Raw genomic sequence first — 19,833 nt, forward strand, 5'->3', positions numbered from 1 at the left:
CCTGGTTCAGGCTTAGAGCACTGGCTTTTGGAATCCCAGCTTCGTTCTCGGTTCAGAATAGCTCGAGTCTGGACACTGTCTTGTGTTCTTTCTGTAAGAATTCTCATTCTGTCTATGCAGATCTGTTCCCCCGAACATAACCTCCTACCAGACAGCTTTGATTCATGTCACTCTGCATTCTTTTCCTGTAAAACAGTGAGCTCATCTCCTGTTCATTTAACCCCAGTGTTAACATAACATAGTTTGTCATCGGATCTCGGCCACGAAATTTGTAACTTAGGTTGAACTGGACAGCAGCTCAGTGTACCGTTTTGAGCTGTTATTTGGAGTAAATGAAGAGATTCGAATGTCTTTTCTGTCCTTAATGGGCTTGGGGGGAGGAGGGTAGAGTAAAGCAGCAGCAGCACATGTACGACGAACAAAACAGTCTGTGTTTTGAAAATGAGAGTGCAAGAAACAGCTTACCAGCAATGGAGACAGCCCTGCCTCATGGGCCGGGGCAGGGAACTTACCACGGGAGAACTTTCCTTGCTTACCCCTGTCCAGATTTAGAAGAGTGAAGGTTTTTAAGAGAAAGAGTCTGTTTACAGATTCATAAGATAGCATTCTGTATCTGTAATGAGAATTGTAACTGTTCTCACTCTTAAAATTCTACTCCTCTTTAATTTAAAGGAGTGAGTGGGCTATTTCACCGTGTACCGGTTTTATTGCTCAGACTTGTCTTTAATTAGGTCTAGAAAGTATATAACATGATGAGTTAGTGCTTTATTGGGCACCAGAAAACTACTCATTAATGCAGTTTTATATTCTTCCATACATTACTCTTCTGTAAAACATTTAATATTATCAATCACTGTTTTATTTTGTTATTTTTACTTGGATCCTCTTCCTCCTCATTTGGACTGATGACTGTAACCTGCTTGATCAGTCTTGCGGCTGCTGGCTCTCAGCCCTCCTGTGGGCGGCTCTCCCTTGGGCGGGATGCTGGTGACAGTCCTTCCGTCCTTCTGGGGTTCTCAGGCCGCAGCACCTGCTCCTGCTAGCAGAGCCCCTGACAGCACTTATCCTCACCTCCCTCCAGGGCTTACTCCTAGATTGTACTAAAAGAGAAAGTTAAGTAAATTTGTCTTCTCGAGGAGGCAGGTTTTAATTTTCTCCCTAAGGTGTTTTAATATTGTTTGCTGACATGAAAAAGTCTAGTGACGCAAGTTAATTTTTACTTTTCCACCAGATGCAGTGTTCACTCCACAGAATCTGGAAAGAGTGAAGCTGCTAGGTTTTTGTTAAATAAACAAACATAAATGCGTTTCAAGTCCAGTTTCTATTTTTTGCTATGGAAAATTTATACAACAACTAGTAATTCTGAAAACACTGAAACACACCCTGAGCAGTTTTACATATGGAATTCCTGTAGTGGCTTTAGGTGTTATTAAGTTACATTTTAATTTTTCACATTTTAAATCCACTCTTCTTGATGTGGGATGGCACGGGACACGGGGCTGTGAGTCCTGCTGCAGGCCGGCTCTGTCACAGAGGATGGAAACAGAGAAGCAAGCTCTGGTCTGGTGTTCATCCAAACCTCCCTTTTAGACAAGGTTGTTGGAAGCTGTAGTACTTAGATCTGACCAGAAGGATAAAGAGGCTAGAACCAGGACAGGCTACATCTTAGATTTTTGAAGATATCTTGAAGCATTTGCATGGCATGAAGGGAAGATATTAAATTTGTTTTGTGTTGTTTCAAAAAGGTAGAACCCGAATGATGAAAAATAGAAAGCAAGCCAGTAGGTGATGAATATTAGACCCACAGAGGAACTTTCTGACTAGCTGTTACCCGAAAGTAGAAAGCCCTGCCTCGGGGAGGTAGGCAGTGGGTTACCAGACACCAGAGTTACTCAGACAGAGCAGATAATTACTTGGCAGAAATGTAGCAGGAGGAAGGTAGAGTAAGGTTCCTTCCAAATTTCAGGTTCAGATTCTCTGACTCAGAGTTTGGTTATCCCCGGGCTGAGGAGAAATTCTCAAAGTCTAGGATGGGGTCCAGAGAGAGCTGATGGCCCATGGTGCCCAGCAGAGGCAAGCCGCCCTAAGTGGGCTCTCCAACAGGTGCCACGTCCCCCTGGAGTCATGTGCTGGCATATGAGCCCCCCAACCCGGGGACACCAACATCCGCATGCCACACCTCACAGGAGCGCAGGCCAGGAAACACAGGGAGGAGGGGGCTCAAGTGGGTTCCATAGTTCCATCATTTGAGGGTCTGTCGTTCGAGTCTGCTGTTTTACATGAGCTGGTTAAACTTCCATTTATTCTAATAGTGTAATGTGTGAATGCATGAGACAATCCTTCTTGTTTGATTCACAGTTAATGGGAAAATTAATGGATCTGTGGGGACCGTGCTTTAAGGTGACTTATTTTGAAACTGTAGCACTATAAAATGTGTCTGTTTTACTGTCTTTCAACAGTGATTCTAGCCTGATATCTCGTATTTAACTGTGTGTGTGTGTGTGTGTGTGTGTGTCTGTGTGTCTGTCCGTGTCCATATGTGCCTGCTACACCTTGTGCTTGGGGGGTTTGCAGAGCGGGGGTTAAAGTCACTTTGTTGTTAGTTACAGGATGAGGAGCGGAGGCGCCAGCAGCAGCTGGAAGAGATGCGCAAGCGAGAAGCAGAAGATCGCGCCAGGCAGGAGGACGAGCGGCGCCGCCAGGAGGAGGAGAGAGCAAAGCGAGATGCTGAAGAAAAGGTTATGGTTCTCTAGGGGCAGCTAGAGTTTACCCAGTTAGCCTGAACCCAATCGATGGGCTGGGGCAGAGGGGCTAGACCTTACCTGTACCCTCAGACGTACGAGACAGAACAGGGCCTGGACCCCCACCTGTGTTATCGGACCCAACACGTGAGCCCGGCCTGGCCCACCTACCTCTCTTCCGAACTGTGTCCAGATGCTCTTACCCCCCGAGTCTTGTCTCTCTCCCGCTTCTGAACTCATAGGCCTGGTTGTCACAACCTGCCCGCGTACTCCGGGCTCTTCCCTTTCCTGGACATGGTCCAGCCTGTTACCGTGAGGGCGATGCCTGTGCGCTAGTCGGTCAGAGGGAGTCCGAGCTGTGGGAGGCGACGGGAGCGTAGTGAGACAGTCCGTTAACACTCCGCACTTGAAACAGATCATTCACTGACATCACTCACTTCTGGTTGATGGGAAGGAGAGCAGATGGCTTATGAAAAACACCATACAAGGAGAATTCAACTAGGATGTAATTCTGATAAATATCCTGAGTTCCTACTTTGTTTCCATATGTGGATTTTTTTATGAAAGCAATTTTTAAGTTGAATTTTAAAGTGACAACTGATTTGACCTATTCTGAGAAATGGGGCCCATGTGACACTGTGCCCCGCAGCCCCCTGCAGGGCTCGCCTGTCCTGGATGCTGGCCGGGAGAAGCCGATCTCCTCTGCCACTTCCCTTCTGTGAAGGCAGAGGCCGGGAGTGCCACAGTTGCCGATGGGGGAAAGTTTGGTTCTTATTCATCATTCCTCCTTTGCTAGTCCAGTGAACTGTATTCATAGAGCACTCTCCTCCTCCCCCCCAAAAGAGAACTTGTAGGAAGCTTTTTTATAGCGATAAAATCTCTCTGAGTATATAACGAGTGAAAAGCAAGATTGACAGAAACGATGTGACTCAATTAAATGAAAGTAGATACATAATGCTAGCACACGTACCTGTATGGAAATTAGCGACTTCTGCGTCTTCTAGACCTTCACCATTCCTTAAAGCCTATCGTCAATCTTTCAAAGCTGTGTCCCAGCAGATTTACAGTGTTCTGGAGGAGTCTGAGCTTTCAGGATTAGGTCTCCCTTGACTCTTTCACTCGTGTCCTGATAAGTCAGAATCAAAATCAGTTCTCCGAAATGTGAGCCACTTTCTGTTGGGATGTGTGTGTTGTCTTGCTGTCCCGTGGCTGCGTGGACCCTCCGCCTGCCCGGATGGCCCGCACAGACCCGCTGCATGAGCGTGAGCCTTCTGTGGACGCTCTTGGGCTACCTGGTTTTTCTAGCGTGTGTGCTCCCAACTCACGATTATGTCAAATATGCTTGTGTCTTAGGAACTGCTTCTAGAACTGAGTGGTTACTGTAAAAAAGAAGCTGAATAACCTATTTTTTATACCGAATGTCCACAATTGATGGGCTTGCTTTGTTATAGAAAATGTGCCATTCATCTGTTGGGCAGAGTAACTGTCGAGTCATGTAACTGTATCTGCTCTCAGTGTAACTAAAGGGTATTTTGGTTTCCTCTTAAAATGTGCTCCATGTCACACTAACATTCCTGACGACATAAAGGCCACTGAGGTCATTCTGGATTTGATTCCCCACCCCAAGTAGACACTTACTTTGTGTAGAAAATGAGGTAAAAACTGTCTTTCCTTCAGAAGGTCTCAACACAGAGTGAGAAGTTAAAGGGAAAAGTTTGGTCTAGGCATTGGGGCTGGCACTGCTCCGAGAGTTTCCTCCCTTGAAAGGGGATGCGCCGACCACTGTCGTCGTGTGCGAGCCTCAAGAGGGAGCAGGGAGGAAACACAAGCCTATACGATGAGATGAAGTGGACCCTGATGCCAGCATGGTCCCTGACTTTAGTTTTCCTTTGGTTGAATGGATTGGAAGTCCACTCCACTCCTTAGCACAACACCGCATCCAGGTTGAGGCACATGGTTCTCTGATCTTGCATCCCTTTTCTTACATTCACTTTTTTCATGTGTTCTAGAACTTTTGTCAATCTGTAACAGAACCATGCTGTTACCTTTTTTAATGTTAAAATAATTTCAACTCTGTCAACTGTAGTTTGTGCAGATGTATGTCAGAAAAAAATGTACAGTATGTGTCAAAATATATTTGAATATCGTGTTGCTGTTGCTATTCACGCCTGGCTCTCTAATTTTCTGTCTGCCAGGGAGTTTGTTAAGATTTGAATTATAAATTAACAACTGTGGAAAGCTTATTTGTTAGATTGTTGCCTTGGGAAAATGAGTGATGTTTTTTACGGTTTCTGGTTTCTGTTAACTTCCTCTGAATAACTGGAAATAAACCAGGTGACTTAATCGTCCTTCTGGTCGAGGAAGGGCTCTCTGAATTCCCGGGGTTCAGGGAAAGCACACATGCGAGGTTGCTGCCCTTGCACGTGCCCGCTGTAGAAAGCCACGTAGAGCCTGTTTTGGGTTTGGTTTTGTCTTTAAACCGAGCGGTAACAGGTAAGTTAAAACCCACAAGAGCAGAAGGAGAGAGAGGCAGCAGAGAACGAAGGTCTGGAGGAGTAACTGACTGGGGTCGGTGGCGTAGTAAGTGGAAGCTGGAGCCTGAAGTACTGAGAGTCCGTCCGCTCCATGCTTCGGAGGTTTCATGACCCATAACCCACCGTAGGATGAAGGTCCGTGAGTCTCAAGACCGCTTCTGTCGTAGCCTGTTAACGTTGAAAGTTGCCGTCCCCTGGACTCACTGTCAGTGTGGCGACGGGAGACAGGGTAACGGTGCCCTTTCATCCCCCCAAGGCCCGTCCCGACTCTGACCTTTGCACTCTTGTCTGTTCGGCCTGCAGAGGCGTCAGGAAGAAGGCTATTACAGCCGCCTGGAAGCCGAGAGGCGCAGACAGCACGCGGAGGCCGAGCGCAGGTTGCTGGAGCCGGAGGAGCCGGGTCTGTGCAGACCTCCGCTGCCGCGGGGCTACGAGCTCCCGTCCCCGTCCCCTCCGGCTGCCGCTCCTCCTCCCCCGCCTCAGCGGACCGCCTCCTCCCTCCAGGCCCAGGCCCTCTCCCCAGACTCCCTGTACACCGCCAGGCTCGTTGCGTACCACGAGGAGGAGGAGGAGGAGGAGGAGCACTGCAGTCTGGCAGGTCAGGACAAGCACTCTGGCACGAGGAAGTCCCACGGGCACCTTCTTCCCGCCGCCCTTGAGCCGCAGCGGCCCCCCCGCCCGCCGCGCCCGGCCTCCGACGGCATCTTTCTCTGCACCTCATTCCGGCCCCCCTTGGCCCGAGCCAACAGTACTGCTCACAAAGCAGGCCAGCCCCCACCCCCTCCAAAAAAACCAGGCTTCTACCAGCCCAGCCACTCGAAAGGTAGAGGTAAAACGTGGGATCACCAATCAAGCCCTCTTTGTCTTCCTGATTGGAATCGGGACTCTGCACCCCCTCAATCAACACTCGCATGGGAGTTGTGATTTTATTCGATCACTAGTGTCGGCGTGCTCATCGCCCGCTCCCTCAGTCCTGTCTGTGCTCAGAGCTCCTCGGGCAGCTCCCCCAGCAACCCAGCCCTGCTCTGTGCCTGGAAGGTTCCGTCCCTTGGGCCGGCCGGCCGGCGGCGATTAATGCTCTCTCCCCAGTCACGTGAAGTACTGTTGGTCTTGGCCTCCATTCTCTGCCTCTTCACGTAACTCTTAGGTTGAGTTGAACACATGTTTTTATCACCCATTTTGGTGTCTGAAGCTAAGAGTGAGATAGTCTTCCCAGTAGTGTCCTGGTCACACGCTAAGTTTCATCCTTTAACATGAGTAGGACTCTCCGTGTTCTGGGTTATGTGCCACGTGGCAGGGGTTTACAAGACGACCCCTACTTGCCTTGGTCGTTCAGGTGGAGTAGTTGGTGCTGTGCTGAGTTGATGGGCCCGCTTTAATGCGAGCTGCCTCACGCCAGGGGCACAGAACCCAGTCATTGTGAAATCACTCCCTTTCCCTCTCGCTGGTTTCCTTCCTTCCTGTTACGTGACATTCCCTGCACGTCACAGCCCTAGCACTCCGGCCTGGACAGGCGTGCAGTCACCTTGACGATCTGTGACGGGACTGCCTGGCATGACGGTGGCCCTGCACATGGGCACATCTGTCATCACCAGTGTCCAAGATGGCACTGAGGGGGGAATGTTTAAAATATAACCGTAAATCACCAGGATTCAAATTTGCAAGTTCATCTTACTCTCTTAAAATTAGAATGCCAGCAACAAATGTTCTCAGATTTAGTTTTACTTGTTCCTGGTGCAATGCACGGGACTACGTTTCTAAAAGAAGGTGAATGATCAAAAACATGTGACCTTGGTGTCAGAGCTTTGATCCACCCCGAAGGCTCAGCATGTAATCTTGAGACTGAGTCACTCAGAAGCCAAAATTAAATTTTTTTTATAAAATCTCTGTTGCTGAGATCTGGAAAGACGTTTCTGGGATAGTAGTAATTTTTGGAGCGAGGTGCCTTCAGTCCTCTTGCATCACGTTACAAGCGGAACTTGAGGTGTTTCGTGTCATGACACAGACGCGGTTCGCTAGCACGACGTTGGGCTAGGTTTTCGCTTCTGACCACCTTGGCTGCCACTCATACCACTAACCCTTATTTTATTTCACACCGAAAAGACCACGTAGGAGAGCAGGTTATATCCTGCGTCTGATGGCTCGTGCCTCTTTGAAGACTTCCTTCGTAAAGTACAAAGCCGTCTGCACCAAATGCAGAACGTTTCTGACCTCGTCACCGCCATCCCACTAACATGGCCGTGCCCCTGGGCTCAGCTCGGTTCTCCGTTGTGAGCGCTCTGCATGCTTCTGCAGGTGGACTTGCTTTCTTCCCCTGGGTGCCCTGAGGACCAGGATCGGCGTGGGAATGGGAATAAACTGTCCCATTCTAGCATAGCAATGTATTAAAAAAAAACGTTCTTTAATTGGAGCTCTTTGAAAATTACTTGAAGTGTGCAGTAATAAGTTATATATAGTCCACTGGAAGTATTTAACCTTCTAAACAACTTTGACAATTTTGAAGAATTGGTTTTTACCAGCGGAAGAAGCAAGTATCATTCTTAAAGCTCAAAAGACGCAACACGGCATTTTCTAAAACAAAGACAATTTAGAATTAAAATAGAAAAGAATTGCACTCTGCTGATAATTGTTGTGAGGCCCGCTCTGGGTTACCCTACATTGGAGATACGGGTCTGTTTCGTCTTTTGAGTCTTTGTGGAGGATGATTTCCCATGTGGTGATCACAGGGAACCTGTCTAAGGAATGGGAAAGATGCAGTGCCCCAAGGAGGAGCCCAGCGGGTCCCGAGCTCCGTCGACGTCTGCACAGTATGCCTCTTCATACAGAAAAGAAGCAAAATTCATTTTTGTGCAGCTTGTCTAAAAAGGATAATTTTAATGTTGAGATACTGTAGTAATCGTGTGACCCTGTGCCATCAGCATTTGCTGAGTATTTTGAGCACTTACTGCCCTGTCCTGTATCATCCTAAGCAAAAGGCTCTTCGTGAGATTTTTTTTTCCTTGCTCATCTCCTAATTAGCAGAGTACCTCAGTATTGATGCAATGCACTATGATTTTAATAATATATCATTAGTGGTAATAGTATCTTATCTTTGGATGCATTTTAAATTTTATATCTGCATCATCTCTTTTGATCTTTAACTTAAACCCTTTGGAGTGGATAAAGTGGGCGGTGCCATTCCCAGGCTGGGGGCTGGGCTGGGAGTCCCACGCTCACGCATGCCTCCTCTGCCCCATGCAGCTCGGGGTCTTGTTTTCAGTGAGTTTGTATTTGCAGCATTTATATCAAACATAGGGTTTTTGTGACTCATTTGTTTAAAAAGTTTTGTGTTAATAATGATAGCCATTTATGTAGCGAGAAAATTCAGTAGCTATCCTGAAAAGAAACTGCAGGTATGTGGTCACTGCTTACTGTTTGGGTGACATTTGCTCTCAGCGGTTTTGTAAGGAAGTTCTTCATGTCAGGGGTACCTCACAGTCTCCCCACTGAAGCCCGTCTTCTGTGAATTTTTCTTCTGAATTCATGGTAATTACCCATCTTAACTGATTGGAACTTTTTGGCCATGCCCGCCTACGTAACAGATGGCCCGGCTGGCTCGGAGCTGGGCACCTGTACAGCCTGCTGGTTGGGTTACTCAGGCCACCCAGCGACGTGAGCTTCCCACCCACGGTCTCCTCTGCGGGCACTGCATCTTGATCATGAGTATAGTTTTGGAGATTATGCAGTCACTTTAACTTGGACTTTTCCTTTTGTGGTGAAGGACCAAACTCTTACCTGGGATCTGCCGGGACAGCTGTTGGCACCCACGATGCCTATCGGGACCCGAGAGAAAGACTGTCTAAAAGGTATTGAGAGCTGCGCTAGACGAACAGCGTCACACAGCGGGACACCAGTTTTGTAGGAGGCTGTATTGTCCTCTCCGACCTTCCTCGTTGTACACAAGTGTATGAGCCTAGAGGCTTGTCTTGCTCATACAGTTGTTTCAGATCAGTGATGTAGGTACCAGGCTTTTGGTCAGACCATCAGAAGCAACTGGGCATGCTGCTGTCTGCTTCCTCCAGCAAAGGTGGGAGGTTCAGGGCAGTGTGCAGACCTCCTGCTAGGCTACCTGAGGCCCACCTGATGATGCACACCAGCCGGCCTGCCGTCTGCTGAGCACGCTCACCTAGGTCGTACTCAAACTATTCTCCAGATAGTTCTTAGAACACTGAAATTTAATCAAGAAAATGTTTAGTATCTGAACACTAACTTGTTAAGGTAGGTATATTGATGGATGTCTCTCGGGTACACGGAGGCATCCACCATGTACCCGCGGGCTCATGAAAACGACATGTTAGAAGCTGTATCTCTTTAGTAAACTAACCTATTAAGAATTCCCTGTCTTCTAAAATGGAAATTACCGGCATTTTGAGAGTGGGATGTGGCTGGAGAAAGTTAACATTTTAGTCAGGAGAACATGCTGCCCTGTTTTCCTACATGCCTCTGAGTACAGCCCCAGTGATTGTTTTTATGGAGAGGGTTGTGGCAAATTAAGGAAATTGTACTTAATCACCCAATGTGTAAAGTTATCTAGTTGTTGACGGGTTATTTCCACGTTGACTGGTGATGTCTTGCATTTCCCTCTCCTGCAGCCACGAGGCAGATATACCTGGGAGCTCTGGAGCCCCTGAAAACTTGACATTCAAAGAGCGCCAGCGTCTGTTCTCACAAGGTCAGGACGTGTCCAATAAAGTAAAAGCCTCTCGTAAATTAACAGAACTGGAAAACGAACTGAACACCAAGTGAGCCAAGGACGCGGTGCCCGTGCGCGCACACCCAGGGTCCCCTTGGCGTGGCTCTGGAGGGCGGGCCCGGACGCCACAGGGCTGAGTCACGGGAGCACTGCTTTGGAGCCGGCTGGGATCCCGGGATGGTCCCCTTCCAAGAATGTCTCTTGTCTCACCAAGAGATTATCATTTCTACAATGTAAAACACTGTCTAATTTCTTAATTATCTGACTCATGTGAAGATAAGTTTTTTGTTTTTTTAAAGTCTGAGTGGGCGAGGGGAGAACTGAGGGCAGGAGAGCAGAGTGAAAACACGTGTTCTCACCCCCATGTGTGGCGCTCTGTCACGGACGGCACTGCGGCCGTCGGGCGGGAACCGGCTGGCGCTGCCCAGACCTTGTTTGCACTATTGAGTAGCAGTGGCAGCGGCCTCCCGGGAGGGTGAGCTGTCCCCGTCCAGGAGAGAAGACGGGAGGCCGCGCCATGTGTCCCCGCTGGGTGGGCCCGAGGCAGCTCAGACTCACAGCCCGAAAGGGAGGTGTTGCCTGTCGGGACCGGCCCTCTCCTTCCTTCCACCAGGGACAGCCCTCCTGGTATAAATAGGTGATTTAAAAATAAAAATTCTCCAAGAAGAAAATTTTGAGGATTTAAGCTTAGGGTATTTTATTTTTATAAATGCCAGATTATTGTTAGACTAATAAATCATTGGTGATTTTAAAGATGGCAATTAAGTTAGGAAGTTCGCTAAATCTTTCAGATATTCAAGGGAATCTATGAAAAGATATCTTTAGCTGGGCCATGTTGATGTGAATAGAAAGAGAAGTATCTGAAAGGGATGGGAGGTTCGTAGTGACACTTGAGCACGACTGTTGCTCAGAGATTTTAAATTCGAGGAAGAAAGATTCACCTCCATGTGCTGTCTGAGAAGGAAGGTTCGGTGACACGTGGCATCTGTGACTTACAATGTCAGGGGCTTGTTTGGCAGTTCAAGCTATTTTTTTACACCGAATAGAGTTATTTAATTTTCATTTTGAGTCATTGGTGATCACTGTTGTTTCTTCAGCTGTGAATGCGTGGCTGATGCTGGGGAGATGGATCTCACTTCGTTTTATACTGTGTGCTGTGAAAGTGCTAAATTACTTTGTGATTATGAGCAAATTTTCTATTTGACAAAGCCCTGCTGTGGGATCTTGATGATTCTTATGTACCAGATTGTTCTCTTACAATATATATGTTAGAAAAATATGCACACTTTCAAATAGAAGAGGGAGAGGCTTTTTAGCCATAGAAATCACTTTAATAAGAGCTGTATGATAAATCGTTGAGCGAGTGTAAATATTTTTACGTCTATTAGGGTTCTCATTTGGAAGTGTGCTCTCACCATTCCCTTTGTTGAAGAGAGTAGAGTGGTTCTAAGTGTTTATGAAGGATGCGCGTGCTTGCTCCGGAGGTCCCAGGAAAAGCAGGCCCCTCCCAGATCACTCGAGAACACTGGCCGCCTTACGGGGACTGAACCCACACTTTCTTTCACGAAAAAGATGCAGATGATTTACTTTTGTGTTAATATATAGAAAAACGGCAAATACACGTAAGTACCTGCAAATACATGTAAATATTGATATACGGGGTGTCTGTGTGTGGTCGCAAGGCCTGTAAGCAGGTGGGTGGGGCCACCCTGGGGCCGTCGGGTCAAATGTGAACACGTGCTCTTCGTAACTGCGTCACTGTGGGGCCGTCACGACTGCTGTACTTGCCCGTTTCTACTGTACTTCATTTGCAATCTATTTTTAATAAACTTTGTATGTATTTAAGTGTGTCCACTGTTATTTTAGTTGGCCTCCCATCACCTTCCCCTGTGCGCTCACCTGTGGGACCTCTCCGCACTGCCCCACGGCCCCCCCCGCCTGCGAATGCTGCAGCCACTCTGGTCGTGTTGTCCCACGCACAGCTCCCCAGCCTCGCTCTCACCACCTGCCCGACAGGTCAGCCGACCTGCTGCCTCACACTCACATGCCACCTTCAGCACCTCTCGATTCTTGAACACACCCTGTAACTAGTAGATGGTGTGGACCGGCCTGAGGTGGCTCATGGGAGGGCGCCGCAGCAGGGCCAGGTGCTCGCTGTTCCTGGAGGGGCCTCTCCCAGCCCCGTTGTCAGCCTTCCTGTGTGGCCCTGGAGCGGACATGCTGGGCATTTCTACAAGGTCTGTCCTGAGGGAGGGACTGTCTAAGGGCTGCAGATGCTGGGGGAGAATGTTGGGGTGGGACCGGCTGCTGCCATGCTGGAGTGATGGCATTTGCCATCTGCCATCTGTGGGAGGACAGAGACAGGACCGTATTCACATGGACTCAGGACTCAGGTTGTCTCCAGGAGCACTGCTGTGCGGCCTCACATGGGGGTGATGAGGCTTTCACTGCAAACTGTCCCAGCCGGTGCCACTGGAAATGGATTTCTGCTGCTCTATCGCATGGGAGACTGCTGGGGGCTGTAGAGAGGATCCTAAGCTCCAGCCTCGAAACAGCGCCTGACCTGGTTGCCCAGAGATCGGGACCCCAGTGGAGATCGGGAGGGGCCGCTTCGCCAACAGCCAGCCCAGCACCCCACGTGGGAAGCCAGCGTTAGAGACTGGCAGTGGGAGCAGCCACAGCCTGGCCTCTGCACCCGAGTGTCACCTGCACCAGGGTCCCACGGGAAGGGAGACGCCGGGAGACAGGTTCCAGTGCACAGCCACTCTCCAGTTTATTCAGTCACGGCACCCCAGAAGATGTGCGTGCAGCTCCCTGGTGGGACATGCAAGGCCATTCCTCACAATTTATTTCACAAATAGAACTCATGAGCACCTGCTGTTTCGGGTCAGTGGGGACGCTGGTTCCAAGTGTCCCACAGGTGCAGAAAAGCAGGTCCCGTGCTACGGAAATGGTTTGTAGACGGCAGGTGCACAGGGCGCCCATTCTAACTCCTGGTGGGGCCCCTGATGACAGGAGGGGCTGTTGCAGGCAGAGGAGACCCCCGGCCTATGAGAGTGTTCCCCGCAGGGGCTCAGGAGCCCGGGGCCAGGCCGGGAGGCGGCAGCACCAGGGAGGAGGGCCGTGCACTCGGAAAGCACATTCCCAGGCTTCGCGTGGCTCTGGGGGGGGGGGGGGGGGCGGCTTGGTGGCGTGGGGAGAGAGCACAGCGGGGAGCCTCACAGGACAGAGACCACCTGGGTCTGTTCCTAACTAGCAGCTGCCTCATCCCTTGGAGCCGCCTGCCCCCCGGAAGAGCCAGGGTGTCGCGCAGGGAAGTAAATTTCATATATTCTATTTAGCCCAAATGTTAGAAAAGCGTCCTGTCCATACGCCATCAGCACAGAAACGAGCTCATGAGGCAGCTGGTTCTGTCGTGGGAAGCCTCCAGAACCAGGGTGTGGCCAGAATCAGCCTCAGGGAGGGCTGGTTGCTGCCCGCAGCCTCGGCCTGTACCCACTGTGGTGGAGGCGCCGGTTCTGATGAAAGTGCCAGGCTGTCCCCCCGGAATTGGCCTTGAGAGCTGTGTGGGGCGGGTGCCGTGGCCACAGGGACACAGGGTGGGAGAAGGGACCGCCACACCTGGCCACCACAGCCGAGCAGGCCGCCTGTCCTGGTGCCAGGCCCCAGGGGCTCTCCTCTAGGACCGGGAGCACTGTAGCGTGCACGCGTGCACCTGTCACACGGGGCTGTGTGTGCATCACTCCGTGCAGGAGCCCCGGGGCAGGCCCCACCCTGGTGCCTGGCCTCCACCCATCCCCATGGCGCTGTTTGCTGTGGACCCCGACCCCGTGGCCCGTCTTGGTCACTCCTCAGGTGTGGGCAGCCCCTTCCGGGGAGGCCCTGTGGGGAGAGGGTGCCGATTGCCTGCCCGCTCTGTGCCTCCATCCAGGAGCAGCTGCGGACCTGAGTCCCTGCACAGATGACCCCTCTCCGCAGGCCTTCCTACGCCCGGGAAGCCGTGGTCATTTGGCAGATGCAGAAATGAAGGGACAGGAGTCCAGTCCTCGGCACCACCCAGACAGGCTTGTAATTATGCGGGGTTTGGGACACCCACAGTATTTAGGAAATAGGCTTCAGACGTGGCCGCCCCTCCCCCGCCCCGCCTGCCCCGCCCCACCCTCCCCGGTCACCGTGGAAACCGCGGGGGGGGGCCAACGCCCACCCACGAGGAGCGGTCCTCGGAGGGTCGGCCTGGCGATGCCCGCGCAGGCCGGGCGCTGGGGGCGCTTCTCGGAGCACCAGGCCCGGCAGCTGCAGCGCCAGGTGCAGGTGAGCAGGTGCAGGTGGACGCAGCTGCAGCCACACCTGCAGCCCCATCCACCTGGGGCCCACCACCTCCTCCCGCCTCAGCCTTGGGGGCGTGGCCAGCGTGGGAGGGTTGGAGTGATGGTACCCCATGGCCGCATGGGGCAGAGGCCCTGCCACCTTCCACCTTCAGCTCTGTAGGGTGCGAGGCCCTAGTCCGTTACCCGTCTTGACCCCACCCCATCCCCACCCCCACCTGAGGCCTCACTGCCCCTCCCCTGGGGCACCTGTGTCATCCGCCCAGCACTTACTGAACGTTTACTATTTTCCGCGTTAAACGCAGAATACAGTGGTTAAGCAACCTCACATCCCATCCTTCTGTCCCCTGCTCTTGTGCAGTATACCCTTGAATAAGGAATCAGTAGTCACAAAACAAAATGCAAACCGTGACAGGGGCCCCATGGTCATGCTGCAGAGGGGAGCCAGTCTCATTAGGGTTTCTAGTGCAACCCTGGCTAAATGGGAGAGTGGGGGACCCTCCTGTGTGTGTGGGGTGGAGCTGAGCTCTGCTGAGATGGGAGGGTGCCATCTGGCACGGGTTGTCGGGTAAGGACAGAAGGGCCTTATCATGGTGTGTGGCGGGCGGGGCTGGCACCAGAGAAACTGGCAGGGCGCCCGAGACACAGCAACTGGTTGAGGCTGAGGGGTGGGAGGAGGGCAGCCTGTGCAGGGTCAAGCAGCCAAGGGCATTTGTCTTTATCCTGAGGGCCAGGAAGAACTATTGAAGAGATTTTTAGGAGAGGGAAGACACAGATCCTTATGTTGAAAATGTCTCTCACTCATAGCAAGTAGTGCTTAGGCGGCCAAGCATGAAGATGTAGGATCGAGTTGGAAGTCGCAGGGCAGGACTTCTGGGATTGCAAGACCAGGACCTCTGTGAACCTGCTCCCAAGCAAAGCAAGCACATCTGGTGAATACCAGAAAAATGGTTTAAAGCCCCTGGAAACTGCCCTAATGGCAGCCATTAAATGAAGAAACATATATTCAAGAAATCTGCTAAAAATCTCTGTAAGAACAGTGAGAGTCTGTGGCTCCTTCCATCCCACTACCCAAGCTCAGTGACAGAAGGTCCACTCTGGACTTGTGTGGCCAAGAAGATGGGCCTACCCCTCTCCTCAGCTCTCGACTTAGGGTCACCATCTCACCAGTTGGCACAGACCACCAGCACACAGTTGAAGAGGCTAAATTACTAGTGAGCGGGGTGAAGCTTTGGGGGTTCATAGGGTTCCCCACTCATGACAGAGGCCTTACCCCAGAGCAGAGGCCAAGAGTACTGGGATCCCCACCGCCCTTCCCCAGCTCAGTTCCATCAGCACAGAGGACCTGAGGCCACAGCCCCACCCAGTGCCCTGAGTGGTGATTTTTATTTCTGGAGATTCAGCCCAGGGGGAGAGGCCGACCATAAGAAGAGAGAGCTCTGAAGCTCTTCCCAGAGGAACAGACTTTATCTGAAACACACTGTGGGGAAGTTCAGAAACAAGAGCTCTTCTTAATTAATAGGACATACTAGCTGGTGTGGGCACCATAACAGATCAGGTGGTTTAAACCACAGAAATACATTGTTCTCAGTTCTGGAGACTGGAGATCTGGGACCAAGGTGTAGCCCCAGCCCTTGGCTTGTGTGTGGCTGCCTTCTTGTGGTGCGCTCATGTGCTCTTTCCTCTGTATGCAGACATCTCTGGAGCACCTTCTGCATGCTAATCTCTTCTCCTAAGGACACTAGTCAGATTGGATTGGAGCCCTCTCTAATGGCTTCATCTTAACTAAATCACACCTTTAATGGCCATGTCTCCCAATATGGTCACATTCTGAGGTCCTGGACAGGGGACTTCAACAAGTGAATTTGGGGGGATATGGCCCATAATGAGCAGCAAGCCAATAGGCCACCTAGTTTACTCCAGGCTTAGAAGAGTCTGGGGTTAGGACAAATTTCAAAGACCAACTTCCAGAAGTACCCCTCTCCCAGTGTAACTGGACCAGGCCGAGAGAACTGTATGCACCAAGCAACTATTGAAAACAGTAAGACAATTCAATAATTAGTGGAATGGTTGTGATGCCAAGGGACACAGGGTTAACAGATCAGGGAAAGAGGTTAACAAGAGCCCCACTTCAAAAAAAAAAAAAAAAAAAAAAAAAGAGCCCCACTTCAGCTGCCATCTCCCAGGGCCTGTGCACGTGCCCACAGCTGTGTCCTTCCTGCCGAGGGGAAAGAGACTTCCCTGGAAGAGTCGAGCTCAGTCACTCAACAAAGCACACAAACAGGAACAAAAACAAACTGCAGGTGGAGGAAAGGCCCCACTCTCTAGAGTTTATACAATATATTTCCTCAAACATCCAGTTTTCAACAAAAAATGATTAAGAGATGAAAGAAACAGGAAAATGAGACTTATCCACTGCAGGGAAACAGGAACAGGAGCTGCCCATGAGAAAACCTGATGTTGGAATTAATAAGTCAAAGCAGTCAGTATTAATATGTTCAAAGGACTAAAGGAACCTGCATTATAGAAGTGAAGGAAAATATAATTTCTCATCAGATAGAAAATATCAGAGGAGTGATAGAAATTATTTTCTTTTAGTTATAATCCAAGAGTTGAAAATAACTGAAATGAAAACATTCTCTAGAGGATTCAAGACTAGATTTGAATGCACAAAAAAGGAATCCGCAAACAGATTGGTAGAAATTATGCAATTAAAAGAGAAATGAGGGCAGCCCTGGTGATGCAGCAGTTTAGCGCTGCCTGCAACCCAGGGTGTGATCCTGGAGACCCGGATCGAGTCCCACATCAGGCTCCCTGCATAGAGCTTGCTTCTCCCTCTGCCTGTGTCTCTGCCTCTCTCTCTCTGTGTGTGTCTCTCATGAATAAATAAATAAAATATTTTTAAAAAGAGAGAGAAATGAATAGAACCTCTGGAAAAGGTGTGAAACCAAAAGTGTGCCAGCATATACATCTTGGAAGTATCAGGAAGGGAGAGCAAGAGAGCAGGAAAAACATTCAAAGAAATAATTGCTCACATTCCCCAAATTTGTTAAAATTTGGTAAACATAAAAGAAGCTTAATGAACTCCAGTTAGAATAAATACAAAGAGACCCACACCCCCTGCACTGCAGTAAAAATAAAGAGAAGAAGTAGGGAGAGAATCTTTAGCCATGTCAGTCCATGATGGCTGTGAGCAGGCTCGCATCAGCCGGAGTTGAGGTCAGGGCACTGGGAGACATGTTCAGAGTGCTGAAAGAGGAAAATCCTGCCAACCACAAATCTTACATCAAGCCAAACTATCTTATAGAAACAAAGGCAAAAGAGAAGCATTTCTGGGCACCTGGGTGGCTCTGTTGTTGAGCGTCTTCCTTTGGCTCAGGTCGTGATCCCAGAGTCCTGGGATCAAGTCCCACATCGGGCTCCCTGCAGGGAGCCTGCTTCTCCCTCTGCTTCTGTCTCTGCCTCTCTCTCTGTGTCTCTCATGAATAAATAAATACAATCTTAAAAAAAGAAAGAAGAAAAAAAAGACTCCAAATAAACAAAATCGGAGAAAATGTGTTGCTAGCAGGCCTATCTTGTAAGAAATGCTAAAGGAAGTCCCTCAGGCTGAAAGCAAGTGCCCCCCCACAGAAACACAAATCCACAAAGAACTCCAATAAAGACAGTCATGTAATTATACAGGACAAAGTAAAGGTGTATTTTTCTTCTTTTTTTCCTTCACTGATTTAAAAGGCAACTGTGTTAAATAATAACGTATAACTGTGTTGTTGGAACTATAACAGGAATATATTTCACAAAAGTAACACAAAGGACATGGATAGGGGCAAAGTTTTGTTGGAGTAAGGCAATGACACCAGATGGTAGCTTGAATGCACAGGACCAAGTGAAGAGAAGTCAAAATGGTGAAGGAGGCCAGCAAAGCAAACCCTACAAATATATACTTGCTGTCCCTTCTCCCCTCAGCTTCTTTAACGAACATGCAATGAGGTAAAGTAGCAATGATCACGGTGCACTGTTGCATCTGTAATATACATGGATGTGATGGGTACTAACACAACAGATAGAGCAATAGATTGTAGTTACAACAGGAGCATTTCTGGATCTCACTAGAACCTGACTGTAAATGTGAAGTAGACTGTTCAGGTTCAAGGTACAGATGAGCCCTTGAGCAACCACTAAGAAAATTATCCAAAAACTAGTAGAAAATGTCATCAAAGAAATTAAGATTTCACACCAAAAAATATCCACCTATTGCAAAAGAAGGCAGGAAATGAGGAACCAATGGGATGCGAGGCACATAGAAAACAAAATGAAATGTCGGGCATAAACCCACATCAGTGACATTCATTATGAATGGACACACCATCACTCCAAAGGTAGCTACTGTCACACTGGGTAAGAAGCAACACCTACCTGCATGCTGTCTGCTGACAGGGGACCTGCTTTAGATTCAGAGATATGGACAGGTTGTAAGCAGAAGGGTGGAGGAAGACACATCATGCTACTGTCAGCGACACACAAGCTGAGCGATTGTGCTAACATGAGACAAAATCGACTTTGGGATGAAAACAATGTTACTGCAGATAAAGAGGGACATTTGATCATGACATAAATGTCAATCCATCAAAAGATGGGACAGTTCTGGGATGCCTGGGTGGCTCAGAGGTTTAGTGCCTGTCTTCCTGGGGTATGATCCTGGAGGAGTCCCAGGATTGAGACCTGCATGGAGCTCCTTGCATGGAGTCTGCTTCTCCCTCTGTCTGTGTCTCTCATGAATAAATTTAAAAAATCCTAAAAAAAAAAAAAAAAGAAGAAGAAGATGGGACAATTCTATGTGCAGCTAAGAACATGGCCCCCAAATTGGTAGAATTGAAGAGAAAAAAAAGGCAATTCAAAGATGATAGTGGCAGATGTGCACCCTCCCCTCTCAGTAATGGACCGACAGTCTGGACAGAGGACCAGCAGGGAGATGGACAACTTGAATAACAGTACTGACCCAACCTGACAGGCAGATGTGCACAAAATCCCAGTCCATGAAGCAGGAGGACATACTCTTCTCATGTATGCGTTGTGCACCCTCCCAGTTGGACAATGTACTGGCTGCAGAGGAAGCCTGAACACATTAAAAGGTAAAGAGCATATAAAGTATGTTCTCTGGTAACCATAGAGGGATGCTAGAAGTTAATAATAAAAATAATTTTGGGAAATTCACAAATAGGTGAAAATTAAACAAGACAGTCCTAAATAACCAGTGAGTGAAAGGAGAAATCACAAAGGTGGTCAGGGAATATTTTGAGAGGAATGAAAATGAAGATGCCACATAGCCAAGTTTACAGGATGCAGCTAAAGCCGCACCTGAGAGCATTCGTAGCCATAGATTCCTATGTAAACAAGAAGATAGCTCTCAGACCAACGACCTCAAATTCCGCTTCAAGACACTGGATGAAGCACGGAAGCGAGACGGTAAAGGCAGCAGAAGGAAGGTGCAACAGAGACGAGAG

At 49.3% G+C, this 19,833-nt stretch overlaps 2 protein-coding genes across 23 annotated transcripts in view; both read left to right on the forward strand.

Annotated features, from left to right (window-relative positions):
* AFDN (afadin, adherens junction formation factor) overlaps nucleotides 1-11,852 on the forward strand; it is a 137,618-nt gene extending 125,766 nt beyond the window's left edge. For 14 of the 20 annotated variants that reach the window (XM_077899742.1, XM_077899746.1, XM_077899787.1 and 11 more), the window contains 4 exons: nucleotides 2,604-2,738; nucleotides 5,579-5,873; nucleotides 9,036-9,120; nucleotides 9,907-11,852. In XM_077899742.1, the coding sequence (XP_077755868.1) occupies nucleotides 2,604-2,738; nucleotides 5,579-5,873; nucleotides 9,036-9,120; nucleotides 9,907-10,060 (669 nt within the window). In that variant the 3' untranslated portion in view covers nucleotides 10,061-11,852. The remainder of the gene's footprint in view (nucleotides 1-2,603; nucleotides 2,739-5,578; nucleotides 5,874-9,035; nucleotides 9,121-9,906) is intronic. The other 6 variants (XM_077899756.1, XM_077899772.1, XM_077899802.1 and 3 more) reach the window with 2 other exon arrangements.
* A 2,353-nt stretch (nucleotides 11,853-14,205) lies between these two features.
* KIF25 (kinesin family member 25) overlaps nucleotides 14,206-19,833 on the forward strand; it is a 50,865-nt gene continuing 45,237 nt past the window's right edge. For all 3 annotated transcript variants that reach the window (XM_077899993.1, XM_077900006.1, XM_077900000.1), the window contains exon 1: nucleotides 14,206-14,318. In XM_077899993.1, coding sequence (XP_077756119.1) covers nucleotides 14,247-14,318 — 72 coding nt within the window. In that variant the 5' untranslated portion in view covers nucleotides 14,206-14,246. The remainder of the gene's footprint in view (nucleotides 14,319-19,833) is intronic.

The sequence above is a fragment of the Canis aureus genome, chromosome 1 (assembly GCF_053574225.1).
Source record: "Canis aureus isolate CA01 chromosome 1, VMU_Caureus_v.1.0, whole genome shotgun sequence".
NCBI classification, from domain to species: domain Eukaryota; kingdom Metazoa; phylum Chordata; class Mammalia; order Carnivora; family Canidae; genus Canis; species Canis aureus.